We start from the raw sequence: 14,937 nt of genomic DNA, 5'->3' as shown, positions 1-14,937 counted from the left end.
CATACACATATCTGCATGTATGTGCATTTAATATATAAATATATAAAGTACATACATAACTACAAATATAGATGTATTTTTTTTTAGAATTTATGAACTTTCCCTAATGAATGCTATTCAAAACAATAAACGATCAACAGATTTAAATCTACATGACATAAAAATAACAAGCTTGGCCAAAATTCTGAAAAATAACTTTCATAAAAGTCTCCAAAAATCTCTTCATATTTATGGGATTTTCAATAACAAACCTATTTCACATTTACTTACGTTCCATGAAATAGGGCCCAGGCTCAATTCTCCATACAATCTGTCCTTTTTGTGTTCCAGTCACACCCCTGTTTTTAGAATCCCAGAAGTTGGCTGGAGAATTTTCATCTGAAATGAAACAAATAAATACTTTTCATCTCAGTTGGTAAACTCTTTGCCCTTCCATAGATTAAATATATTTTTAAAAAACTTCAACTTTATATGAAATCTAAATTAAAAATGTTTTACTTAAATATTAGTTGAAAAACTAAAACATTAAAAAATGTAAAGCTATAAATAAATATACTTTGAAAAACAGGCAAAGGGAGAGGTGGGAGATATTTATAAACACTATTACTAACTGCAGTTCTCTACTTCCCAATTAAAGGACACTAAACTATGTAACTGAAGCAACACACATCACAGCTTTGCCAGAAGCCCTGTGTAAGAGACACTAACCAGGTCACCAGATCATCGAACAATCATTTACAAGAGGCCAAAGACAGTAGACTTTGAGTCTGTACTAGGAAAGAGTGTATTTTATTTGGCTTTTACTTGAAAGAATGATTGTAAGAATAGTAACAGCGACAGCAAAATAAATAAATAAAAGTGACATCTTCTAAACTTCATGAATTTTAGCACCTAGAAAATGCTAAATACTAGCTAAATATTCAGATTATATATGCACTTCAAGCCTAAAAATACCACTTTCTGCCATAAGTTGACATTGTGGTGGAAAAGTGGCATAAGGTACAGTGATGTGCAAAAAAAGCTAATGATTAATTCATAAAGTACTGAAGGATAGCAAAGGAGAATAATTTGTGTTCACTGTGCCTTTATAATAATTAAGGCTCCCCATCTCTCATGGTTGAGGTGTGTTTGGGAGATTTATGTGAAGTCAATATCTGAAAGAGTTACAATAACATCCATCACTCCTTTGCTTCACTATTGCCTAAAAATATTTTTCCCACCTAGAATTCATTATTGGGGGGAAGGAGAGTTCCACAATCATCAAAAGTAATAAACAAATGGTCCTAGTTAGAACTATTTCAGTGTTACGAATTACTTTTATTGCCTGGATCCAGGATATTTTTCTCTTTTTTAATTTGTAAAAGTCAAATTAATTAGATTCCTCTACAATATAGAGTACTTTAAAAGAATAATTCATTTTCTAATTCTGCAGAAACTAAAAGAATGCATTTATAGATTTTACTTTTCCCCTCTGCCTTCCTTATAATTTATACCTTTCAATGAATCTGTGTGAAAATTATCTAAATAATGGATGTTTCTTATTTTGCATTTTAGGAAATGTTTTGCATTTCAGAAAATGTTCTGTGGATAGATTTCTAAGATATTCAGTAAATATATAGAAGACAGGACTAAACACTTCAAACATATCTAAACATGATTTGATTTTAAAATAGTAACATTTATATACCAACCTCATATGGTCCTAGAGATAGCAAGTATAAATAACCCAAAGATCTCTCTAATCTGTCATCCAGGAAAGTTGAGGAAAGATGAGAAATTAATGAGATAAATATTGCATCACAGACTATGTCAGAGAGAGAGAGAAAAAATATTGACACAAATTGTCTCTTTAAAACTTTAAAGCTATTCCTTCCTACATTTCCTTCAAAAATTGCAAAACAACTGCACCACTTTTAAATATCCTTTGGAAACAAATATAACTATAATCTAAGATTGTGTTATAAAGTGACCTAGCTCTATTTGGGCTTCACTTGCCAAGTTAGATGCTCTGTCTTAGAGCTGGAATTTGCAAAGCAATATTAAACTACAATTGGAATCAAAACTTTTCAGAAAGACATTTTTGCAATAATAATTTTCAGACACAAAAGAGAAAAGAGCTGGAAGTTACAGCTCACCTCATGAAGCTCACCACAAACAGGGATGAGTTTAGTTATAGAAATAACTATGTCTTGAACTATCCTAATAATGAGAATGTACGAGGGAAATAGAAAGCCTGCCGAGAGTACAGGCAGGGGTTGGGTGGGGAGGAGGGAGATTTGGGACATTGGTGATGGGAATGTTGCACTGGTGATGGGTGGTGTTTTTTACATGACTGAGACCCAAACACAATCATGTATGTAATAAAGTTGTTTAAATAAAAGGAAAGTGAAAAAAAATCTAAAAATAGTGAAAATATATCTTATAAGTGACTGTAGTTGGTTTTTAACATTGTGAGTCTCAAATAAACCTGATTTGTATTTATTAAAAAAAAAAAACATTTCAAACTTAGGCAAAGCATGCAGCTTTCAGAAACTGTTAAAATTTGGTAAATTTTCTACAAGCATGTAGTTGGCAGGTTATGGAAACCCACAGCAGCCTAAGAGAAAAAATTTAATACTGTCTCAGATCTGAACTATATCACAGAAGGGTCAGTTCTTCTTACCATGGGACTTAAAGGCATACCTAATCTTCCTAAGAGGTTAAGAACTCACTAGCAAAACTCTTTAAGGATTTGAAGCCTTGCATAAGTTTTGATCTCTCCAAATGCTCAATGCCTTACACTTAAGTCCTCTGTGGATAGAAGAAAAGTGTGTGAGATTGTGTTGGGCACATTTATAAATTACAATCATAATATCATGATACACTAGTTAAGAATGCATCTTTTAACTATAACATTCGAATCATTTGAATGGCATTTTCCAAATAGATGCAGAAAAGTTTGATGTACCAGAGATGACAGTAAAGATATTGTAACACAGAAAAAGCCACAGAGATAATACATGGCCTAGAATGTGCTACATTTCCATTTGTAAAGGTGACTTCCTCTTTGATTCTGCCTCTCTGCCCCTGTCCTCTGTCTCTCTGTCTCTGACTCTATATGCAGCCTTACTAAATAACCCACATTTCCCATTAGTTTACCCCCTGTATACACAAACCCTAAAAGATTGAACTTCCTTTCGTCTACTTTCCCACAGTTTACTGTCCTTTATTAAGTGTTAAATAAACCCTTGAGTTTAACCCACTACTTGAGGTTTTCATTTCTTTTCCATGAAGACTCCCACGCATATAAAAAATGTAAATTTTTCTTATTGACTAAATTCTGTATTCTTTTCGCCTGTTAACCTGTCTTTGTTAGTCTAGTCTGCAGGCTCCTGCTCAGAAATTCAGAGGCTGGCTATATAGAATGCACCCGGGAAACACTGGTGGTGGGAGGTGGATACAGGTGGTGATATTGGCCCTGATTCATTGTATGTCTGAAACCCAATGAGGAAAGACTTTGTAAATCACAATGGTTTCAATAACATTAAAATTAAAGAAATAAAATAAAAATGTTCAGAGGTTAAAGGAAGTTCTTCTCTTCCATAGAAGATATTTCTGTATTTTTAAATGCAACATTAAGACACTGATTTACACAGTTATGCACAGTTAAGTTTCAGCAGTACACTGCTTCAACACCGAGCCATATAAGACTTAAAGGTGGAGTCAGAATTTTTTCTTTGTATTTCCTCTCTGTCGGTCCCATTTTGTCTAATTGTCACCTCCATCTCCCATTCATTTCCACCCATATTTCTTCCTAGCTTACTCTCTTCTCAAAAAGAATGCTTTCTTTCTTTTTATTACACATAATAAAACTATTTTTCTTACCCATAATCATTTCAAAGAAACCTACCCTAACCATTCTAAGTAACATTGCAACTCCCTCTCCATTTTTCTTGGTTGTCTTAGTATGTTCAGTTGCTCCTCCATAACCTTTATTGACATTATATAACCTATTCATAATTTGGATATTTCACTTCATACTTCTCTACAATGTGAGCATCAATAAGTCAGAGACCAGGGGGCCGGGCGGTGGCGCTAGAGGTAAGGTGCCTGCCTTGCCTGCGCTAGCCTTGGGTGGACCACGGTTCGATCCCCCGGTGTCCCATATGGTCCCCCAAGCCAGGAGCGACTTCTGAGCGCACAGCCAGGAGTAACCCCTGAGCATCACCGGGTGTGGCCCAAAAACCAAAAAAAAAAAAAAAAAAGTCAGAGACTGTTGCCATTTATGGTCACAGATGTACCTCAAGTGATTAGAGAGTATTAGGCACATAGTGTGTGCTCAGTTAGGATAAAAGATGATTTGGTATCCTCTCCTGATTATATCTTGGTTCTTGATTATATTATATTATATTATATTATATTATATTATATTATATTATATTATATTATATTATATTATATTATATTATATTATATTATATTATATTATATTATATTATAATGTTAATTATATATTGGTCTCTTCTCTTGGTCTGAATTAACTTAACACTACCTAATATTAGTAGTATCTTATTAAAGTGAAATAAAACTTATTAAAATAATAAAATAAAAGAGAATCTTGACACCCAATAAGTATTCCTTAATCATTTTAAAGAGCTTTTATCTTTTTTTTTTTTTTTTTTTTTTTGGTTTTCGGGTCACACCCGGCAGTGCTCAGGAGTTACTCCAGGCTCTATGCTCAGAAATCACCCCCGGCAGGCACAGGGGACCATATGAGATGCCAGGATTCGAACCAACGACCTTCTGCATGAAAGGCAAATGCCTTACCTCCATGCTATCTCTCCGGTCCCAAAGAGCTCTTATCTTGTTCAGAATAAAAACAAGGTGAAGATTGCAAATTCTATGGTAACCTATATTAGAATAATTTAACAAGATCAGTTTATATAGAACTTCAAACTTTATAGAAAGAATTTTTGGGACTGGAGAGATAGCACAGCAGTAGGGTGTTTGCCTTGCAAGAGGCCAACCCAGGACCAAGATGGTTGGAATTCCGGCATCCCGTATGGTCCCCCATGACTCCAGGAGCAATTTCTGAGCACAGAGCCAGGAGTAATACCTGAGAGCCGTCAGGTGTGTCCCAAACACCAAAAAAAATTTTTTTTCTAATAATTTAAAATCCATCACACAGTTGCTGGATGCTGGTGGACATGCAACACTTATTTATCTATACCTTGCATTTTGATTAATACCTGGCGGTTCTTTGGATTTACTCCCGGATCTATGCTCAGAGAACATTTCTGGTGGGCTCAGGGAATGGAGGTCAGCCATATTCAAGGTAAGTGTCCAGCTCACAATACTGTCTCTCAAATTCTTGACAAGTAACACTAATAGTCACCAATGAACTAAAGAACTAAGTAATAGACCTAAGATCACATGATTAGTTTCAGGTAAAAGCCTGGCACAGTTTAATCAAATTCCCTCTAGAAAAAATTTAGAATATTTATAAGCATTAAAGGCTATACATGCTTTCTAATTTATTTGGAACACAAATAAATTAGTGCTAGAGGATGTCTTCACGGGGCTGGATTTGAATCAGAATCAGTTGTCTCTACACTGTCTCTATAGGTCCTAAAACTTCTAAGTTATAATATTTCCTCATTGAATGCTTTACAATATGTATAGGATATAGTAAACTTTGGTAATAATATAAGTAGGAAATTATTATTAAAGTTGTATCAAACAAGAAATTTCTACTTGATGATTATATAAACAGAATAAATTACATTGTAAAAATAGAATGTGCAATTTGCAACAATCTTATCTAATTTCATAATAAAAATAACCAGCAGGAATTAGCTGGAAAAGTTGAAATTTAAAAATTTCCAAATTTTCTTTAATTATATCTACTTTCCAGTACTTATTTTTCCCCCATTGTACTTTGCCTGTTATTGTCCTTTCTCCATTAAGTTTTTATAATTAGAACATAAACCCAAAGGTCAATTATTGCCATTTTGTATAGCTTAACAAACATATTAGCATAAGTTACAATATTGTTTTCATCAACAGTGCATAACGATGACATTAACTTCCCTCAATTCTACGTTGTGTACTAAAGCTGATACTTAAAACAAGACTTCCTACTGATAAAAAAATTTCACGAGAAATTGTAAAGTAAATGATTTTTTATTCAAGGCCCAAAATTCTGGGCAAGGTAGTGAGAAGCTAAAGAGTTAGAACGAAGAGCTAAAAATTCAAAGACAGAAAGAAACTCAATGATAGAAATGAAAGGGAAGAAAATTTCATTTAAGTTAATTCAATTTATAATTAATGAAATTAATTAAACAAACACTGAACAGCATTATCTCTCAGACAATATTCCAAAGGGCAGAGAGTATGAGTTATAATGAGAAAGTGAAAGTCACAGTCCATGTAGAGATTTTGGCATAGTGGGTACATGTGTTACAGTGATATAGTGGTAGCTATGTGTTCAATAAACAGTTACGTAATAATGCATATGTCAGGTTAACTATTAAGATAGAATGGAATGTCAGGGAGCTTGAACTTGAACACCATGTAGGTGAATAACCAGTACAGAGAAGCTGGGAGAATATTCAGTGGAAGGTGGTCAGTAAAACAACTGAACAGGAACCTGAATGAGTTCTGAACATTTATCACAGGGAAAGGTAAAATAAGAAAATTGCAGAGACTATTGAGTCTGCTATCAGACTCCATTGAACAACATGACTGCCGTGATCCAAGGAACCAACCAACTGATCCACCAAAGCAGAGTGAATCAGGCAGAGAGTGCGAGAATGGGTCAGAGAAACAAGCAAAGTCAACTAGTAGAACAAAACATCATCCACCATAACAAGAAGATAAACATTTCATTGTGTTTACTATGTGCCAGATGCTAGTCTACTATTTGGCCTTCCCTACCTCCTGGATGCCTCTAATGATTCTTTGAGATTGGTACTATTACGAGTTCTTGTAAGGAAGTGACAACATGGAAAAATTCAGAAGCGATCCTGAAATCACCCCTAACAGTTTGGAATTACCTTTAACAATCTTGCTTCCAGAAACTGCACTCCCTAACACTGCACCACACATCTAGAACTGAGAGAGAGAGAGAGAGAGAGAGAGAGAGAGAGAGAGAGAGAGAGAGAAAGAGAGAGAGAGAGAGAGAGAGAGAGAGAGAGAGAGAGCTCAAATTCCAGTATAAGGACAATGGAAAGTTTTTGATGGACAGTGACAGGGTCTGCATTTACAAGAATCATTCTGATTGCTTTGTGCAGAGTGCAATGCAAAAGGACAAAGGAGGACACAGCAGGAAGCTGCATGCCAGTGCAGCACCCAGTGTTGGAGTGTAACCCAAAATGACCCTTCTTCTAGCTGCATCTTTTCGGTGTAGACAGAGCTGCAGCAACTATAAATACCGTAGTCATCATGAGAGAAATAGCCCATGAAGCCATTTCAGACTCCAATTCAGGAACCCTGTGAGGTAACTCATTTGCTTCTACACTTTCTCCAGGTCAAACCAACATCTACAATTTCACTCTCTCAGTCTACCCCAGTCTTCTGCCCTCTCTTTGTCCAAACAACTCTGGAAGGTTCAAGTTCCACACATCTTTAGTCACTCAAAATAAACAGTTCCAATTCATCATCTTTTAGTAACTCAGTAAAACCCACGAGAAATGTAAAATAAATAAGTATGAAATGTAAAGTAAGTGTTTGGTTTACCATTGGTGATGGGATCCTGTTGGCACTCTAATCACCCACAGACAGATGCCTTTGTTTTTAGGGATGAAACATTTATTATAGGTGCAAAAGAGAGAGACACACTGCTACCAGGCTGTTAGTAGTCTGTAAAAAAGAGCATCAGATACAGCTGATCTGAGCTTATATTTCATTGCTTCCAAGTATTGGCTTTATGACCTTGGGCAAGTCTTGGAACTGCATAGATCTGTTTCTTTATTTGTAACTTGTTAATAATAGTACCAAGTTCTGGAAGCTATGAGGAATATATAAAATATAGTATGTAAATCTGTCACTACTTAGAGATTAAGGTGGGGACTTTAATTTTTCTCAATCTTTTCCTTCTCTCAAAGAAAGCTCTCTCTTACTTTTAATACCCAAAAAGCAATTCAGCAATTCTTCCACATCATTGACTTAGGTTTTACTTTAAAATTTCACTTTAAGTAAAGTTTACATAGTATAAACAAATTATCTATGTATTTGGAGACTGTTCCTTAAACAATGGAGGGCAAATGGCCAAGGAGTAAGAGTAAAGCCATATGTGTGTATGTTGAGTTATATGTTATGCCAATATATATGCATCCTGACCTCTAACACAGACTATCTCAAGTCTTTCTAGTTCTTGGATGAAGACCCAGAAAGCTTAAAATCTAGAGACTGGAGAGTACCAGAAGGTAAGGCACTGGCCTTGCATGCAGCTGACCCAGGTTCAATCCGCATAACTCATTATGGTCCCCTGAGCACACCAGGAATCCTTGAATTCTTGGAGTAAGCCCTTATTATAGCTAAGTGTAACCACCAAACTGAAACCAAACCAAAGCAAAACACCTTAAAATTCAGCAAATTAGGGGCCAAAACGGTGGCATAAGTGATAGAGCATTTGTCTATATGGTAAAGTAGGACAGATCGCGGTTTGATCCACTGGAGTCCCATATGGTACCCCAAGCCAGGAGCAATTTCTGAGTGCATAGCCAGGAGTAATACCATCACCAGGTATGATCCAAAACACCCCCCAAAATTCAGTAAATTAACTTTAATTTGATTTAATAAAGAACTAGATAGAGGCACTTTCATCTCCCTACATAATGGAAAACCAGGACTTTTAATTTTAATTTAGGGTTCAACTTAGAAATCTCTACCCAGAAAGTTAAGTATGAAAAAATTAATAGGAATAACAATGAGGTTTAAAACACACACATTTTTTTTCTCTCCCACACCATGGAGTATCACTGATTGACATATTATAGCTAAAAAGTAAAAAAAAAAAAAAAAAAATTGGAAAAATTAATTTTAATTAATAGTAAAGTTATTGCTATTATTTTTAAAAGCATAATGCTCATATTCACAGATTATTTTATTATGTCCTCATGGAAGCTAAAATATACAACTATCATAAAGTATACTCTTATGATATAAACATATACATTGATTATATAAAATATCTCTTTTGATCTTAATAATCTTATAGAACTAAGATTTCATACTTATTTGGTCTACTGTCTCCTTTTTAGAAAAAAATAGCTCTGCACCTCTTTGGTATTTTATTGTCTTTAAACACCACCCAATTGCTACTATTCAGGCTATTATCATTGGATAATATCATTGGATCATTCTAGCATCACTACAAGGACAATTCCCACTATAGAAATCAGTATCATAGAGGAATCAATAGCTAGCTTTACTTTGAAGAGGAGGGCTACCCTTCTTGAAATCATCAAATTCCTGAAGTTAAATCAAATCAGGTTTGAAATGTGTAGGAATAATCTTTCTGAAACATTCAATTTGCAGGGATGGCTGTTTCCCGTGAATCCCTCTCCAAAATAGCTATTCAGAAGATGAATAAACTTTCCAGTGTTCACCTCAATCTTTACTGCAGTGACCATTATAACCATGTTTTGCAAATAAGGTATCATTGGCATTTTAAGGAATAATTCTCTGGGAGTATTTTTCTGATGGAATACAGCCTCTCAGAGAGACTGCCAGTTGCATCCTTTTTGACTATTAGAAAAATAATTATACCTTACCCCAACACCCTTGGACCATTAAAACTTTTTTTCAGTGGAAAAAAATATTTTTTAAAGATTATAAAATAGAACTGAAATTTTGCCATGCATTTATCTTGAATAAATTAGCAATAACTACAACAAATTTAGGGAGATTGTAGAAAACTAGAACAGTGTGCCACAGCATCCACATAGTTAACATTTTATTATAAAATAGTCTCTCGAATGCCAATGTCTATTTATATCTGTTCATGTAAACATTATATTAAAATACATGTTTTTATATCACATTCTAAAAAGTTTTTAAACTTCTCTAAAAATACTAGAGATGCAGATATCTTGACTTAATTACAAAGACTTGGTCTAATGCTCTTTGCAAAAACATTTTTTGTAGAACTCATTCCTAACCTCACAGTCCAGTAATCCGTTTGATACTAAGGAATTTTTGAAGAGCAAAGACCTTCATATAAATTGTAAGTTTTTACAACCATTAATTCCACCACTGATTCCCTATTTCCCATTTAAAAGTGACAAATATACTGTGCAGTTTATTTAGACAATCCATAATAGGGCCAGAAAGATAGTACAGTGGTCAGGGTGTTTATTGGCTCTTGCCCAGAGCCAACCTTATTTGATCCTCGGCACAGTATACTGTCCTCTGCACTCTGCACACCTTCAAGAGTGACTCCTAAGCACAGAGCCAGGATAGCCAGGCATGCTTCCCCATCCAAAACACATAAAATAAAATAATTGCCCCTAATAAATATGAGAGGGAAACGCATGTAAGAAGTTCTCAAAGACAAAGGCAGAGAGGTCTATTTCCCAAAAATTTAAACGCAGACAACAGGTAGGAGAAGAATCCATGTCCAGAATTTTTAATACTTTACCTCACAGAATCCCAGAGAGTTTCCTTCTGCTTCTATCAGGGTAGAATTCATCATGACAAAACAGGTTTAGGAAGCAGCATGAAGCAGAAACCGTTTCATTCACCTCAGTCTCCTGTGCCTCACTTCCCCACTCGAAAGTGTTTTCATAAAAGCTGCCAAACTGAAATCAAGACAGGTTGGAGCCCTGAGGCAGCCCAAACACTGACTGATGCTTTTGCTTCTTTTCCTCTGGCCACCAAATTCCCCAAACCGAGCTCACAGTGGCTAGGAGAAGACTCCGCCAGAGAAGCCCAGCCAGCAGGATTTATCCCTGAGCAGGCATCCTACATGTGAAAACACAATGTGTTAGTGTCCCTTTGGCTGAGGCAGCTGTGGCCACACCCCTGTGAAGGGGACAGGATGCAATCGCCCCATCCTCCCTCAGCTTCCTTCCTTTGCTTTTCCATGGGAGCATTCCAAAGACTGGCTTATGTACAGGCAACATGCAAGTGAAAGCTCACACAAACACACACACACACACACACACACACACACACACTCATAAACTGGGCTGATGTTATCACATCATAGCAATTATCACAAAGATGAGAATGTGCTCTTTAAAAACTGAGTGGCCCTTATGGAATTCTTAGTGACTATTGCCAGTAATTAGCTAGCACATTCTTTTAGGCTACTGAAATAGCTGAACAGCTCCAACAAACATTCAAAAATGTGGTACATCAATCCAGAAGTTATTTTTGGAGCTTTTGATGATAGAAACATGGGTACAATCTAGCTGGTTTCTGTCTTCCTCTGGGAAGAAATTGAGGAAGGGAAAGCCCAAATCACACACATGCTGTTGGCAGAAGAGGAGAGGGAATATGAGCTTTCCTCAAAGATAAGTAGTCAGTCAGGAGGAATTAGTTTATTACTAGGACTAAGGGCCATAGAACCACTCAACACAGCATTTCTGGAGGACAGAAGGGTAACCCCATGAGTGCTTAGGGACCGCTAAAGTTATAGCCAACAGAATCCAAGTACCAAGTGGTGTGAGGGTCTAACTTGGAGCAGGAATGTTGGGCATCCATTCCTGACCAGCGAGCTGTCCTTGAACCTCCTCATCCACATTCTTTTTCTAAAAATCTTCATTGATTGATTGGTTGGTTTTTGGGCCATGCCCAACAGTGCTCAGGGGTTACCTGGCTCTGCATTCAGAAATTGCCCCGGCAGGCTGGGGGACCATATGGGACGGTGGGAATTGAACGGGGTCCCTCCCAGGTCGGTTACATGAAGGCAAGCACCCTACCACTGTGCTATCTCTCCAGCCCCCACATCCACATTCTTTTTTTTTTTTTTTTTGGTTTTTGGGCCACACCCCTTGACGCTCAGGGGTTACTCCTGGCTATGCGCTCAGAAGTTGCTCCTGGCTTGGGGGACCATATGGGACGCCGGGGGATCGAACCGTGGTCCGTCCAAGGCTAGCGCAGGCAAGATAGGCACCTTACCTCTAGCGCCACCGCCCGGCCCCCACATCCACATTCTTTAATAAACAAAGTGGCCCCTCAAGCTATTGGTCCAACCACAAGGGTCACTAAGATTAGTAAGTATAAGTAAAATGAGTGAATGCAACCATAGACTTCATTTCGGCCTCACAAACAATCTAAGAAACAAGATGACACTCATAAAATGCTTTTTCTGCAAAGTGAGGAAAAAACATACGTTTGGTAGCTGCGATTCTCTCTTGCTGTCCCTTTCAAGCAGACACAAGATTGTCATTGAAATTTAAAAGCATTGCTATGAAACTCAGAGAGTCCTGAATGATCCCAGATCAAACCAAGTTATCGTTGTTATTCCAGGATAACCTCCTTGCAGCCTGGACTCTTCTGAACACAGCAACCCAATCCAGTCTTAGAACACATCAATGCATTTTGAGATTTGTCATAGTAAACAGTAATAGCAAACATATAGCAGAAACATCTCACAAATACCTTTTTTATTAAGTCCCTAAGAAATGCCATTGTCTCTAATGCTGAGGTGGATGGAGATTTAGGGCCCATGTTTCAGGTAAGCAAACAGCACCACAGAGAGAAAATGATATGGCCAGGATTGAACATAAAATCGAAATGAAGTACAAGTTGAATTTCTTTGACAATGTACTTCTCTGTGTGTCTTAAATATAACCATGAAAATGCAAGTACCCACACTAATTTGCCACTGGATAATGGGTCTACAACACACTCAAGTGTTAGGAAGAAATCAGGAAAAATCTAAACAAAAATAATTTGTCATCTTTCACTGACAGCTAAGGTAGCATCACCTAAGAATAACACAAATACAACGTGGTCAATTTCTCTTTTTTCCCCAAAGCATCTCTAAGCCCAAGCTTGTGCACATTTTCTGGCCAGAAGAGGAGTATCCACTGAGCACTCATCCCAGAAACAGCTCCCACTTCGACTCACTGTGACTCACCTAGGTCCCTGTGCTGCTTCTGATGCTCCCACTACACTGGGTCTCCCAGCATGATCCTTTGTCTTCCAAATATAACATGAACCAATATGGCACTTTACCTGAACTCTAGGTTCTGAATCACTTCAGTGTAACAGAGGTCTACATGTGATAAATATGCACTTTTTCATTTATTTCTGTTTTGCTTCATTTCATTTGTGTGCTTTGATTTGTTTTGGATTTTTTGTTTGTTTTGTTATATTTTGTTTTGTTTTTGTGCCACTCCTGGCAGTGCTAATGGCTTACTTCTAGCTCTGCACTGAGAGATCACTCTTGGAAAAGTTCATTGGATCATATGGATTGCTAGGGATAGAATAGGCAAGCACCCTATCCCCATACTACTTCCCCAGCCCTTAAACAGGCACTTTACAAAAGGTAACTTAGTCCTTTAGTACAAACTATTGCCAGAATGGATAAAATTTAATCAGCAGAGATGAGAGTGGAACCCTGACTGTTAGAAAATATTAGAGCTGAGTCCATGGCTGTCATCTGCACCTACCCTTTTATAGTGATCCTTCCTTCCTTCCTTCCTTCCTTCCTTCCTTCCTTCCTTCCTTCCTTCCTTCCTTCCTTCCTTCCTTCCTTCCTTCCTTCCTTTCTTCCTTCCTTCCTTCCTTCCTTCCTAAAAGATTATGGTAATATGAAGACTAATATATGTGGAATATAAAGTTAATGCACAACTGCCACCTTCAAAATACCAAAGACCTTTCACCACCGTTCTTGTCGCTCCAATACAGGTAGTTCAGTTGGCACCTCTTCAAACACAATCACTTAGTATATTGAGAAGATTGAGTAAGAAAAAAAGTACAGACCCAGTATTTACATATGCTATTCCTTTCTCCAGCCTACATACCCCTCGAAAGGTCTCCCCAAATTAAGAACATATAAAATGAGAACGTGTGTTAATAATGGTTTTTACCAATATAGCATATTTAGAGTTTTCAGTTACTATCATGTCCTACTTGAGTGAGGGAGTGGGAGAATGTTGAAAACAACAGAGAACAATATAACATATGTCTACTTTTTTGGGGGGAGAGGGGTTTGGGTCACACCTGGCAACGCTCAGGGGTTACTCCTGGCTCTACACTCAGAAATTGTTCCTGGCAGGCTCGGGGACCTCCATGCTATCTCTCCAGCCCCAACTTTTTTTTCACATTGATCATAATACAGAGAGGAAGACACTTTAAATAACAAATATAGGGGCCAGAGTTTGGCCCAAACAGTAGCTCATTTGCCTTGCACGTGCTAATCTAGGATGGACCGGGGTTCCATCCCCTGGCATCCATATGGTCCCCCAAGCCAGGAGCAACTTCTGAATGCATAGCCAGGAGTAACCCCTGAGTATCACTAGGTGTGGCCCAAAAAGCAGGGGGAAAAAAATAAAGTCAATGCTTTAGTTTGATTATGACACATACTACAACATTAAAAGAGAAGATTCTAAGAGAATGAATGAACTGCCATCATTGCTAGGCTGGAGAATAAAGTGTTTTCAAAGAAACAGTATATCTACAACAAGCTATACACAGAGGGGAGCAGTTACACTAGCAGCCTGGGGAGCAAATGAGAGAGATATAGGATGCATGCTGGGAACAGGGGTGGAGGGAAGACAACCCTGGTGGTGGGAATGACCCTGATTCACTGTCACTATGTACCTTAAATACTACTGTGAAAGGTTTGTAATTCACTTTGGTCACAATAAAAAATTATTTAAAAAAATGAATCCTTATATGCAGGGCTGGAGTAATAGGATAGCAGGTAGGGCACTTGCCTTGCACACGGTTAAACTGGGTTTGATCCCTGGAACTCTATTTAGTCCCCTGAGCCCATCTAGG

At 37.2% G+C, this 14,937-nt stretch overlaps 1 protein-coding gene across 1 annotated transcript in view; it reads right to left on the bottom strand.

The window, feature by feature from the left end:
* The window catches only part of HECW2 (HECT, C2 and WW domain containing E3 ubiquitin protein ligase 2), a 445,024-nt gene that overhangs the window by 170,018 nt on the left and 260,069 nt on the right, over nucleotides 1-14,937 (bottom strand). Inside the window, exon 3 of the mRNA XM_049773167.1 lies at nucleotides 271-378. Coding sequence (XP_049629124.1) covers nucleotides 271-378 — 108 coding nt within the window. The remainder of the gene's footprint in view (nucleotides 1-270; nucleotides 379-14,937) is intronic.

This window comes from Suncus etruscus, chromosome 5 (assembly GCF_024139225.1).
Source record: "Suncus etruscus isolate mSunEtr1 chromosome 5, mSunEtr1.pri.cur, whole genome shotgun sequence".
Classification (NCBI taxonomy): domain Eukaryota; kingdom Metazoa; phylum Chordata; class Mammalia; order Eulipotyphla; family Soricidae; genus Suncus; species Suncus etruscus.
This window is presented reverse-complemented; position numbering and strand designations above follow the sequence as displayed.